The 13,235-nt window shown below is 38.3% G+C and overlaps 1 protein-coding gene across 1 annotated transcript in view; it reads right to left on the minus strand.

Moving 5' to 3' along the window:
• The window catches only part of kcnab1b (potassium voltage-gated channel subfamily A regulatory beta subunit 1b), a 36,491-nt gene extending 23,604 nt beyond the window's left edge, over positions 1-12,887 (minus strand). Inside the window, exons 1-2 of the mRNA XM_079451665.1 lie at positions 12,164-12,887; positions 1,060-1,103 (exon numbers count right to left, since the gene is read on the minus strand). Coding sequence (XP_079307791.1) covers positions 1,060-1,103; positions 12,164-12,381 — 262 coding nt within the window. The 5' untranslated portion in view covers positions 12,382-12,887. The remainder of the gene's footprint in view (positions 1-1,059; positions 1,104-12,163) is intronic.
• Between the last annotated feature and the right edge of the window lie 348 nt (positions 12,888-13,235).

A 13,235-nucleotide genomic window follows, 5' to 3' on the forward strand; every position in this document is an offset into this window, starting at 1 on the left:
TTACTATCTTTGCTATCTAACAGCAACAATTTGCCATCCTTCAATTTCTTGACACCTTCCAATATCCCTATATTTTCTATAAGAGCTTAAGTAAGTTTCAAAGGGTTGATGTTGCTTACAGATTCTGTAATAAAGTTCATCATTACCTTATATTCTTTCATGCTCCTTTTTGCCAAATAACTTCCCTTGTTACTGTCCGTGTCCGAAATTAACTCATGATTTTTCTTTCTTTTCTTTGTCTCAACCATTTTCCAAACCATTTTATTCCCTCCACTTTCCTCCTCCATTGTTTCACTTTCCATTTCCGGATCATCATTGGTATCTATGTCACTCACTACCCTCCGTAACCCAGTCACAGTCCAATCGTTTTCGTTTTCGTTTTCGTTTTTCGTTTGCCTTTGACTTTGACTTTGACTTTGTCTTTGTCTTTGTCTTTGTCTTTGCCACATGCATGGAACCAGCTGTTGTAGTCCTTGTCCATGGTCTTTGTAGTCTTTTGTGAAGTTCTGCCCTTATAGTCTCATTGTTCACATGTGTGTCTTGTTTAGTCTTCTCTGTGTATATGTAGCCCTCATGTTTCATTGTCCCTGTTCTAGCTTTGTTCATGTAACCCTGTGTGGTAAGGGTGGTCATGTTTATGGCAGGTCATGTTATATCTGTTCAAGTTGTTGTTTTAGTTTTGTTCTGGTATGTAAATAAATCGCACATGGGTTCTTAAAACTTGTAGACAGTGGATTTAATACATGAGCCTTGTTAATGAAATTAGCAAATCACAAAACTGGAAGAGACCAGTGAATAAATTTAGCGTCAACCTATCATTCCCCTGCTGTGTGTGAGGCAATTAGAGTGCTTATTTTAATTCATCATTAATTAATTAATATGAATGGGGATGTGTGATCATGCAACTCATGCACGGTAAAAAGATCCACAATTTGTATGATCTGGTGAAGGTTTTTAAAAAATAACATAGAACTTCAAATCGTCAATTGAGAAATTTAAATGCAAGCTAATGTGCTCAAATAATTTAAATGATTGAGTTTCTTATTAGAAAAAGCTTACCGAGTCCAAGACATGACACTCGCAATCCCGACTTCCCAAGATTCCTATCAAGAGTGAAAAATATGTTATCATAAGAACAAAATGAAGCACAATAAATGACATCACAGACACAGAGTAGAGAAATGGCAGAAAATGATTAAGGGGTGAACAAGACATGTCAGATTCAAACTTGTGTTGACTGTACAAGCAACCCAGCCTAATGTATAAAACATGTGCAACACTAGGTCAAATAAAGTATAATAATATTATATTTATATAAATATGTGTGAAAGGACACTTATATTTACATATCCGGGTGAAGACAGCTTATAATGTACCTTTTAATAAAAATCTTAATTCACATTTAAACGTACTGTGTTCAACTGTCTGTGTTTAAGATGGTTTGCTATTATTTGTTTTTCTAAACCTCCCACACTATGACTACAGGCCATGGTATATAAGAATGATGGTCGTCCTCTTCTGACCCTGAGGAAATTTTCAGTTATTTAAGTTTGCTCTCAATATGGACAGCGACTTATTTTTGATCAGCTGTGACCGATCCACAAAGGCTATTCTAGCTCCTCAAGCATTTGGGTGATTTAATATAGCTATTACCAGGCAACACCAACTCTTTAATTGCTTTAAAATAGTAAATATGAATACACACAGACATTGTCTTGCTGGTATGCCCCAAAGTCTTGAATCAAAACTTTTAAAGCTTTAGCCTCCCATTAAGATAATATTATTGGCTACAATATAAAATACATTAGCGCAAGGTCTATTTATCAGGGTTCAGATGTGCTATTAAAACCAGCTCTGGCTTGAATGTAATACAGCTGCAATCCATTTCCACTCCATTCTCATTCTTCCATAATGAAACATCTGTAGTGATATGTGGCTTCCTCTTAATGCTCAATTGACTCATGGATAACATCTCATTCACTTGAAATTGTTTACCTCAGCTCCACATTAGCAGAACACCACAATGAAATTCATATGGCAACACAATAAATAAACACAACCTTATTGAAACACTGGCTTTAGAGCTAAACACATGGACAACAGACTTCCAGGGCTATGGCTGAACATCCCTGCTCTAGGTTTGCCATTACTGGATTTTAATGTTCCGGTCCATTTAGTTTTTGTTGACAATGAGGAAGCATGGAAGAATTGTAGTGTGTTTTATCCAACACATAACTATTTAATGAGGTGTCTAATTTGTACGATCTCATTCGTATGTTCTAGTACAACCTGCTTTTGCACCATATGGTGGGGGTGGGGTTAGCAGAGGGGTTCATCAAATATGACATTTGAATTCCTGTAAGTTCAGGTTGGTTTTATCATGACAGAAAAGAAATAAGTACACATCGAGTTCATTTCATTGTGTTTTAAGTAGGCTATACTAAAGAAAGATTCAAGCATATTTGTAAGTATACTTTATAAGTATACTAATATCAATGGACAAGTATTATAGAAAAGTACCCTTTCAATATGACCTGGGACTAAATTGACCCACATTTAAATGCATAAAAGTGTACTTAAAAATATACTCTCAGTAATTATACGTTTCAATGTTTTTATGCTGCAAGTATACTTGTTTGAAAGCCTTGACCAGCAGTCTTGACACACTCCCCACATCGTTTTTCAAAGGAGCGTTTAACTGTTTAGAAGCAGATCTCCTAAAAATAGTAAATACCTCACTGCTTTCAGGAACTTTCACAGAGTCCCTGTAAACTGCAGCTGTCAACCCTCTACTAAAATAGAGCAATCTAGACAACACATTACTGTCTAACTACAGATCAATTTTATAGGCAAGATCATTGAAAAAGTCTTCAATCAGCTGACCAAATTCTTAAACTCAAATGGACATATACCTGGACAATTATCAAAGTGGTTTCCGTCAGCATCATAGCACAGAGACAGTGCTCATAAAGATAATAAATTATGTTTTCTAATATTCTAATTCAGGCAAGATTTCAGTTCTGGTATTGCTAGATCTCAGTGCTGCCTTTGACACGGTATCACACCATACTCCTACATACAGTATGCTTGAAAACAAGGTAGGGCTTTCTGGGTTGGTCCTTAAATGGTTCAGGTCATACCTTAAAGGGAGGGGTTACTATATGAACATAGGCAAGCATAAATCTGAGTGGACACCCACGATATGTTCCACAGGGCTCAATTCTTGCCCCACTCCTATTCAATTTGTATATGCTCCCACTTGGCCAAATTGCTTACCAATGGTTACAGCCCTATTAACTCCCTTTGCCAGTGCATTAATGAAATTAACAGCTGATGTGTCAAAACTTCCTTTAGTTAAATAATGACAAAAATGAAGTCATTGTGTTTGGTAACAAGGGTGCACCAGTAGCTGGAATCTGCTTCCAGAAGACATCAGATGTTCACCAACAGTAGCCAGTTTAGACGTGCATTTAAAACCTGAGCACTGTGATAGTTTACATCAACTGCACTTTCATTTCTATTTTCTCTTGATTTTCTTTAGAAATGCACATATTTTAAATAAATGTTATTTAAAATTCTAAAGTTTTATTTGTAATTTTAAATCATCTGCTTTTTAAAGATGTCTTTCGCATTTATTTATTTAAAGTACTTTGAATTAACTTGTGTATAAAATGTGCCATATAAATAAACTTATAAATAAATATAAACTTGTATATAAATATAAATAAACCACTCATCAATGGTTTTCTAGGTCCCATCTATATATCATAAATGTAGACTTGGGGTGCATGGCACACACATTCGACACCATTGACCACAGCACGCTCCTACATAGACTCGAAAATGATTTCGGCATTAAGGAAATAGCTTTGAAATGGCTTAGATCTCATTTATCTGACCGTTTTCCATATGTAGCAATAAACAATGAGGTGTCACGCAAATCGCAAGTCCAGTACGGTGGACCACAGGGCTCAGTCTTAGAGCCTTTGCTCTTCGCATTATACATGCTACCTCTAGGAGATATAATAAAGCGACACAGATTTAGCTTTCACTGTTATGCTGATGATACGCAACTTTATATTTCCTCGAAGCCTCATGAAACACTGCAATTCTATCGAATAGTGGAATGTATAGTCGATATAAAAAAATGGAAGAGTAACAATTTCCTATTACTGAACTTGGACAAAACAGAAGTGTTACTTATTTGACCGAAATCACCATACGTAACAACCAAGAATTCTGCTTAACTATTGATGGATGTTCCATAAAACCCTCATCTTCAGCAAAGAATCTTGGGGGTTTTATTCGATAGTACACTGTCATTTGAGAACCAGGTTGCCAACACCTGTAAAATTGTGTGTTTCCATCTTAAAAATATATCTAAACTACGTCATATGCTGTCACCATCAGATGCAGAGAAGTTAATTCATGCCTTTATGACATCAAGACTAGATTACTGTAATGCACTTCTAGGTAGTTGCCCTGCAGGCTTATTAAACTCCAACTGGTCCAAAATGTGGGAGTACGAGTTCTTATACGTACAAAAAAGTGTGAGCATATTAGCACAGTTCTGTCAACAATTTACTGTTTACCATAAAGCAGGGATTCCCAAAGTGTGGTACGCGCACCCCCAGGGGTACGTGAGCTGCCACCAGGGGGTGCGCGAGAGGAAAAATGTAATGGCGATCTGTTTTTTTAAGTGGGATTTTTCCATACAATAAAAAAACATGAACAGTAAACATTTCCTTTGTAATCGCTTTTATTTTAAATAAAAAATTATAATTTATTAGTTTTTGATAGAAACGTAGAAGAAGACTGCAGCTGTCTTCTTCTACGTTTCTACACTGCTCTTCTTTCATGCACTGCAGCCGCTAGGCTATATGCTGCCAACTCGTTTCATTCATTCCATATTATAAATATGCTTAACTGGCTGAAATCAGGGAAACTGTCAAGTAGGACGTCTTATGATAAAGTTGTCAGTCACGAAGGAGGAGAGGGACCAAGAGAGAGTGAGGATTTGGAGGCAACAGAGACGGAGAGAATAGAGAAAGAAAATGAGCGGGAGTCAGAAGATGCGCCGCAGGAAACCGAAGAGGAGGGAAGGAGATGGCAAAAAATCTTTATATGGCGATAAAACAAATCTTTGTTGCGTTTTTTTTTAAGTGGGGATTGGGGGTGCGCCAACCCTGTTGGGACATAGAAGGGGGTGCGCAGGAAAAAAAGTTTGGGAACCGCTGCCATAAAGCATTGCATTAACTTAAAAATCCTGCTTCTTGCCTATAAAGCCCTGCATGGTTTAGCTCCTCGCGACTTGAGTGAACTTCTCTTGTATTACAGTCCTTCATGTGCACTATGCTCTCAGGCGTCCGGTCAGTTGCTATTACCTAGAATTTCAAAATCAAGTGCAGGCGGCAGATCATTTTCCTATTTAGCGCCTAAACTTTGGAACAGTCTTCCCCGCACTGTCCGGGAGGCAGACACACTGTCAGTTTAAATCTAGACTAAAGATGCATCTTTTTAATCTTGCATACACTACACTATCATAATATAATTATTGTATTAATCTTGCATACACTACACTATCATAATATAAATATTGTATTAATCTTGCATACACTACACTATCATAATATAAATATTGTATTAATCTTGCATACACGACACTATCATAATATAAATATTCCGAAGGTTAAGGCTGCACTAGTAAGATCAACCTGAACCAGGAACACTTCCAATAACAACCGAGGCATTTGTTGCATCAAAGAGTGCAGAACAGTACTCTACTCCCAGCCAGTCTTGTCTCATTGTTCCAAGGTTACCAGAGCGGGCAGGACACAGTCAATGCCCAGACCTGACAAAAGCTGTGATGATAGAGCTGGACAAAGGACGTGGCGACTCTACAAAAAATAACCTTATATGTTTTGCTTATAGTCAATGTATTCTTGTACAGCTATATATAAGCGTTATATAAACAAAGTTGACCTGACTTGACACACAATGAACATACGCCCACAAAAATCACTAATTGTCTTTTTAGAAAATATGAAAATTGTTCTCAGAAACAGCTAAATATACCAGAGCGCCAGATCATGATCCTGATATGTCAACACGAACCCCCACCCACAGTGTCTGGTTTTGGATAGTAATTTGTCATATTCGCATGGGTTCTTTGCATTTTGTGGTATCTAATTAAGGAAAAAGCAAACACATACTTTAAAAAAAATCTGTGCAGTTGTAAAGCTGTGCATCATTGACTTACTGGAAGTAAGTTAGTATGTACTGTATGTGATTTAGAGGGACACCAAGAGTATTGATTTTACAGCTACACTCGTTCAGGAAGAAATTAATTTATCACTGCAGGTCAGGTCAGGCTCCTCACATTATTGCCCCTCCGCATTAGAATAATCTGTTGTCTTGAGAAATGATGCCTTCATCTTTCATACTGATAGAGATGTTGTAAGCGAAGGATGTCACTGAAGATCCTCATCTCTTTGTTTCTGCCTGAGCTGCTATTAGTTTGTGACATTACCACAGCACATTCTCAGCTGCAGACATGTATAATTAAAAACACCCCGTTTACTGTGTGAGGGGGGTGTGGGGATTTTTTCCGGGGAACAGATAGTCACACTGTTGGGTGTCAATAGATCCTTCCTTATCATGGAGAGCTGAGTCAGAAAGCTGGAGAACTTTCAGGGGCTGCTCACAAATCCCAGCAGACACCAATGAAAACTGTATGTATCATTTACCTGATCTTGTTGTGATGGAGGTGTTTGAGGAACAGATGTGTGAAAACAGAAAAGTAGGTGTTATTTGTTTGTGCATGTGTGTGTCTGTGGATGTACAGTAGGAGTAGTTTCGATCGCCTGCTCACAGAATCAAATATCCTGTTCAAAGAAATACAATAGTAAAGTTCTATAGGGGTTTTTAAGGGGACCTCCAGGGGCATCCAGAATGTTTTAAGGGGTCCATAAAATACAGCAATAATTAGTACATTGCCTTAAATTTCTACAAACAATATGTTGTCTTTTTAATATCACACTTACTATTTGTCTAACAGGTTAAATGCGTCTTCATACAAAAAATGGATGTGTATTTTGGGGGGAGGTCCCTAGCAAAAGGTTCATCAGATTTGGGTGTCCTTTGCATGAAAAGGTAATATACTGCTATATACAGTAGTACTGACATAAATGGTGCAATACAGTTTACACATTCTAATAAACATGTCTCCAGTAATTCCAATCAAAACTCCCTGTAAGTCGCTTTGGATAAAAGCTTCTCCTAAATGACTACATGTAAAACAAATGTTCTTTTCTGAAATGACTGTACCCCTGTGTATAAGTCATTGATGGGTTTGAGTGATGAGTGTTTGACTCAAAGCCTGCAAGTCAAGTTCTTTTACACTAGATGGACCAATCATCTCTTTTTGGATCTTGCTACGTGCACAGGGACATTGTCATGATGGAATAGAGAAGCGCCCTGCCAAAGCTGTTGCAATAAAACCAGAAGCACACAGTTCTCTAGAATATAATTATACGCTGTAGCATTAAGATTTGTACTCACTTAAATATGTTCTTTAGAAAGGAGCGTCCCAATACTATTGACCATATAGTGTATGTATTATGGTTTGAATCAGATGCCATCACTGCACCAGGGTGTATAGAAATAACCTGACAGATAAAAATGACATTTATGAGAATGACAAAAATCGGGACACATTTACATATGTCAATTTAAAGGGATAGTTCATGCAAAAATGTACATTCATCATTTTACATGCCCTCCTGCAAAACACAAAAGAAGATATTTTGAAGAATGTTGGTAAAAAAACATCGCCCCCCCCCCATTCACTTCTATTGTATGAATAGAAACTAATGCAGCTCAATGGGCACCAACAGTTTTCAGCTACCAGCATTCTTCAAAATATCTTCTTTTGTGTTCTGCAGAAGAAAGAAAGTTATAAAGGTTTGAATTTATGGCAGCCATTTCACCCTGTCGCCCAAGACTGGTTGCCCACTGGAGCTAAGCAGGGTTGAACCTGGATGGGAGACCTCCATGGGAAAACTAGGTTGCTGCTGGAAGAGGGGTTAGTGAGGCCAGCAGGGGGTGCTCACCATGTGCTTTGTGTGGGTCCTAATGCCCCAGTATAGTGACGGGGACAATATACTGTAAAAAAAGCAATTTCTTTCGTATGAGATGCTAAACTGAAGTCCTGATTCTCTGTGGTTATTAAAATCACAGTTTGTCCTTTGAATAAGAGTAGGGGTAAACTCAGCATCCTGGCCAAATTCGCCTCCTTATCATCCCCATATGTACTAATTAACTTCGTAACTCTGTCTCCTCTCCACCAATAAGCTGGTTTGTGGTGGGAGTTCTGGCGCAATATGGCTGCTGTTGCATCATCCAGGTGGGTGCTGCACATCAGTGGTGGTTGAGGAGATTCCGCCCTCGATGTAAAGTGCTTTGAGTACCCAGAAAAAGCGCTTTATAAATGATTATTATAAAGCTGTATAAATGATGACAGAATTTCCATAATGGGGTGAACTATCCCTTTAATTCAATGATTGACAAGCATGAGTTTTCACAATCCCCATCACAAAAAATAACTTTTCGACAATATATAAATAAAGACAACATGTTTTTGTCCTCACAAACCCATAAAATCTGTTGAGAAATGTAAATGTCCCTGTGCTTTTTATCCACAGAAAACACCCAACCCCCAATCACGTTTTTAATCTTGTCCTGCACAATTATGCAGCGCCCTTGACATACAATTCAGCAGCCAATGTGGTGTCTATGTATGTCAATGATGTGATGTTCTTTCTAGAAATACATAAAAAACCAAATGTTCTCCCATGACAAACATGGGAAAACTGTCTGGGAAGTCTCCTTATTTCATTCGGTTCACTAAAACTACTGCTCACACACAACAACACACAATATGAGAACTGACCATAAAGAAAAATGCTTACAAGGCAAAGAAAGTAACATACACAGATTGATTTCTAATAGGTCAATGTTCAAGAAAGCCACCCACAAATACAATGACAAGGACAAATGTGTGCGCGCAACACAAACAGCATGACAGCCCATCTGGACTGCAACACTGGCCAGTGAACCGTGACACAGTGAAACTGCTTTAGGGATGTGAACTCAGAAATTCAAGGCAAAAATTATACCTCGACAAACTGAGATGTATTGTCTTAATTAAAGTCAGTGTTAAATTCAAAGTGACTACTTTTTAATAGTGTATGAGTCATCATTGCACCTTATTAAAAAAGATGTTTGTCTTTGCAGTCTTTCCACAGATTCTATTAGCATCCTCTTCATGTAAATGCCTTTCATTTTTCATCTATGTCTCCAAGCCCTCTTTTTCGTTAACATTCACCTAAGTAAATATTACCAGCCCACATTCACATCACTGGTAAAGGCAATGTTATGACGTCTGGTCCTGTTAGCTCAAACTAACATATAAAAAAATGTGTTTAGTGCTACCAGTGACTTATACACTTCACCTTCAATTTACAGACACCACGCAGCACACACATACTCAACACTCTTTTGCTAATCCAAAAGGCACACTAAGATACGGAATTTCACAAATCTGTTAACATCAAAAGTTTTTAAACTGCACCATACAGTAAGCCTCTTCATCATCTATAAAGTCTGGGAAGGAGAGAGACAGAAAGAGAGCTCCGTGCTCAAATATAATCAGATGGTTCCAATAAACAGAAACAGGGTCCAAAATCCCAAACGCAAGGAAATTCTGCAAGTTTCATGGACAGTAAATTGTATTTATTTTATGCATTTTCTCAATTTGACTGCCTGCTAATTTGCCAGTTAATTTTGAGACCCTGAGCAGAAATGAGAGCAAGACAGAAAGAGAGTGAAAGAGCAAATGGAACATTGGTTTTCTTTCATGTCATGCATTTGTTCAATTATGATTAGTTTGTTTATTCTGCATAAACCCACAGACACACACTACGCATTCGAACACAAATAACCATCCATTCCCCAATAATTCCTAAAACACATATTACACCCCCCCCCCACCCCTCCCCGACACACACACACATTCAGTGGTTCATAAGGACATAAATATGAAAGAATCCCAGAGCAAAATTAGATGTTTACAAAATGACTAGAGGAGCTTCCACTGTCAGAGCAATTCATATTTATAAAGATTACATCACCGTGAGTGACAGATGATTAAAGCGCAGGGACAGATATTTGTTCTCCAGGACATCCGACATATCCAGACATACAGAGCGCCACCATTACTCATGGTTAACTTTGCCCTGTGAAAACTATAAGAAAGCCTTCCGAGGACTCGTTGGAAAGACACTTTTGTCATGTGACTTGATTTTGACCTTAACATGTTGAGGAAATTAATTCAGTACGCTGTCACATCCGCTTTTGCCTTTAGATGTTGCTGTTGGTTATTGTGATAGAGGTCATATCATCATTTGTAAATATCATAATGATGCAAATGTTTTTTAGTTCCAAAAACTTTCCACCTCTCTTTCTCTGCTATTTCTTAAGACAGGCTTTCCTGTGGTTCGTGAGGGAATTGTACGGGGTTCGTGACATATTCTTTATGTAAAAAGTAAAATTACAAAGAAATGTTACAGGTTTAATAATATCAATTGTTATGTAAATAGAAACGTTAAAAGAGATAAAATAATAAATACAAAGTTAAACATATACATGTACTTTTGAATGATTGAAATATTTACTTAAAATCTCAGGGGTTACCTCAAGTAAATAAGGTTCTTGATAATAATGAGGTCAAGTATCAGCTGACAATGCATCATTGCAGTCTCACAGGAATTCATGACACAGTTATGAAATTTGATCTATTGATTTGTGTTCATGGACACGAATTTCCCCTCGACACACAACTTTTTTCGTGTCACTAAACACGACTTTCAATGCAATGTATTTTAACACGATGTATCGTTTATATGTATAAACATAAATCAACGCAATCTGATGGGAGTTCGTACCTAATATACAAGGTGGCGCATTCTTACGAACTCGCATGATCTAATTTGTATGTTTTAATATGATTTGAATTTGCCAATGTAACGTTAGGTTTAGTGGGAGGGGTTAGAATAGGTTCTAAATTGTGTGACCATGTCACGAACTGCCGTGAGAATGGTTTGTAATACAAACCTTAATCTTAACCTTAAATCCATCTATTACGCCTCCTCTAATAATGTTTTGAATCCACTAAAATTCTTGAAAAGTACAATAAATGTGGGAAGTAGTTGTGTAATGCTGGCCGTCAGCTGTTGTGTGTTCAGGTTTACCCTACTGCCCAATTATGACCCTGTCCGACGGACAATGTGACCAATTAAAGTAACATGCAGGCAAACAGCCAGTTCTCTGTCGTTATGGAAACTAGCAGATATGTTTTAACTGTTGCATACTTGTGTCTCAGATGTGATTAATTATTTCCAGGACTAAAAAAAAAAAATTAGTTCACACCTCCCCCACACATTCTCACACATACCACACACGCACACATGAACGCACACATGTTCTCTGCCTCCATCGTCTTAATTCAATACTTCACACGCAAATTTCTGTATCAATGTGTCGTGAAAGTGTTCATCCATATCCCGTCACACCCATTACAATTGACTTTTTAAACAATCACTTCTTCATCCACTCCACCAAATGCACCGATCACTTCATTATTTACTCTATAAATCAACTGCTTGATACATTTTCTGAGTTACAAGACCAGGTTACAGATAAGAACACGTCATGACGCTTGATCAACAACCGACAAGTTGACATGTGAGATTAAATATTTTCCATACCTTTAATCATTTTTAATACTGTGCTTTCATGAGCCCGTTCATGAAATAGTGCAATTTATCAAAACAGTTTCAATGTTCTTGAATGAAGAAAAAATCTGAAATTGTTGTGAGAAATACAACTTAAGTTTAGAACTGTTCAATTATAGAAAAAAGACACTAGTACTGCAATATATTTTGTAACGCCGTGTGCATTTAGAAAAGCACTACAGTATATAAACATTACTTGATGTAAAGTATGTGTTGTCAGTGGTTTCATTCAGAATAACAGCCAATGTGCTACTGGTGATTTTTGGAACATCATCACTCATCACATTTTGCAGTTATGAAGTTTTTCATACCTGTACTTCATGCCTGTGAGCTTTCCAGTGGACTCTTTCAGGGAAATCTGTGCGTGTCTGTGCGTAAAGGAGCTCAGACTGCGGGCGATCAGTGCCACCGTCCGGAACCGTGCCCGCGCCGCGCTGGCCGTGTTCGGACTTGACGTGTTCTGCTTGTTAGGCTCGCTGGCACGCGGGGCCTTAAGCCCGTGATCCGTGCATGCAAATGACACCTGCATGATTAATGCTGTGCAATAACCGGGTTTCAGCACAGAGAATGATTGTCCTGGAAGTTCTCAGGAAGAGAGTGCAGATGAGTTTGAGTCACCTTCAAAAGATGTGCAAAGGAAGAGTTCACAAACCAAACTCTCTCCCACAACAGTTGGCTGATCCTCACACCAAATGATAATATGGTGCTCTTGGCTCAGCTCTTTACGTTTCTTCCCTCCTGTCACTCTTTCTCCTCTGCTGACCCTGTGCCGCTTTCCTCCACTGCTATGAGACTATGGAAGCATTCAGTGTGCACCGCAGGAGATTCACAGCTAACAGAATCCAGGGCTCCGGCAAAAAACTCTGCAGGTGGAAAACAGGATAATCGATAACGCCTCGAAAGTCCAGGATGGAGCAGGACCCCCTTATTAATAGCCCGTCCACTCCGCAAGATCGTGAGCTGTGGGGCGAGATGACTGCAAAAACACGCTGCGTCCCGCATCTAAATGTCCTTTCACCAAAAACAGGCGAATGCGGTTTGGCCGGCACTAAAAACAGTCAGTTTAATGAAAAAAAAAAAATATATATATATATATATATATATATAGAGAGAGAGAGAGAGAGAGAGAGAGAGATGGAGCAAGAGAGAGAGAGAGAGAGAGAGAATGCAGCATGATCACTGTGCCTGCAAGTGAAGGAGAAACAAATAGAGATGGAGAGTGTGTGAAAGAGCGTAGCATGTGAGAAAGATGCTCAATCAAACACGATAAGGAGGGAGGAGAGAGAGAGACAGAGGGAAAGAGGGGAAAATAGAGAGTGAGAGAGAGTGGGAGAGAGGCAGAGAGAGAGAGAGAGAGAGACTGCAATGAGACTGAAATAACTG

This window comes from Barbatula barbatula (assembly GCF_947034865.1).
Source record: "Barbatula barbatula genome assembly, chromosome: 3".
Taxonomy (NCBI): Eukaryota; Metazoa; Chordata; class Actinopteri; order Cypriniformes; family Nemacheilidae; genus Barbatula; species Barbatula barbatula.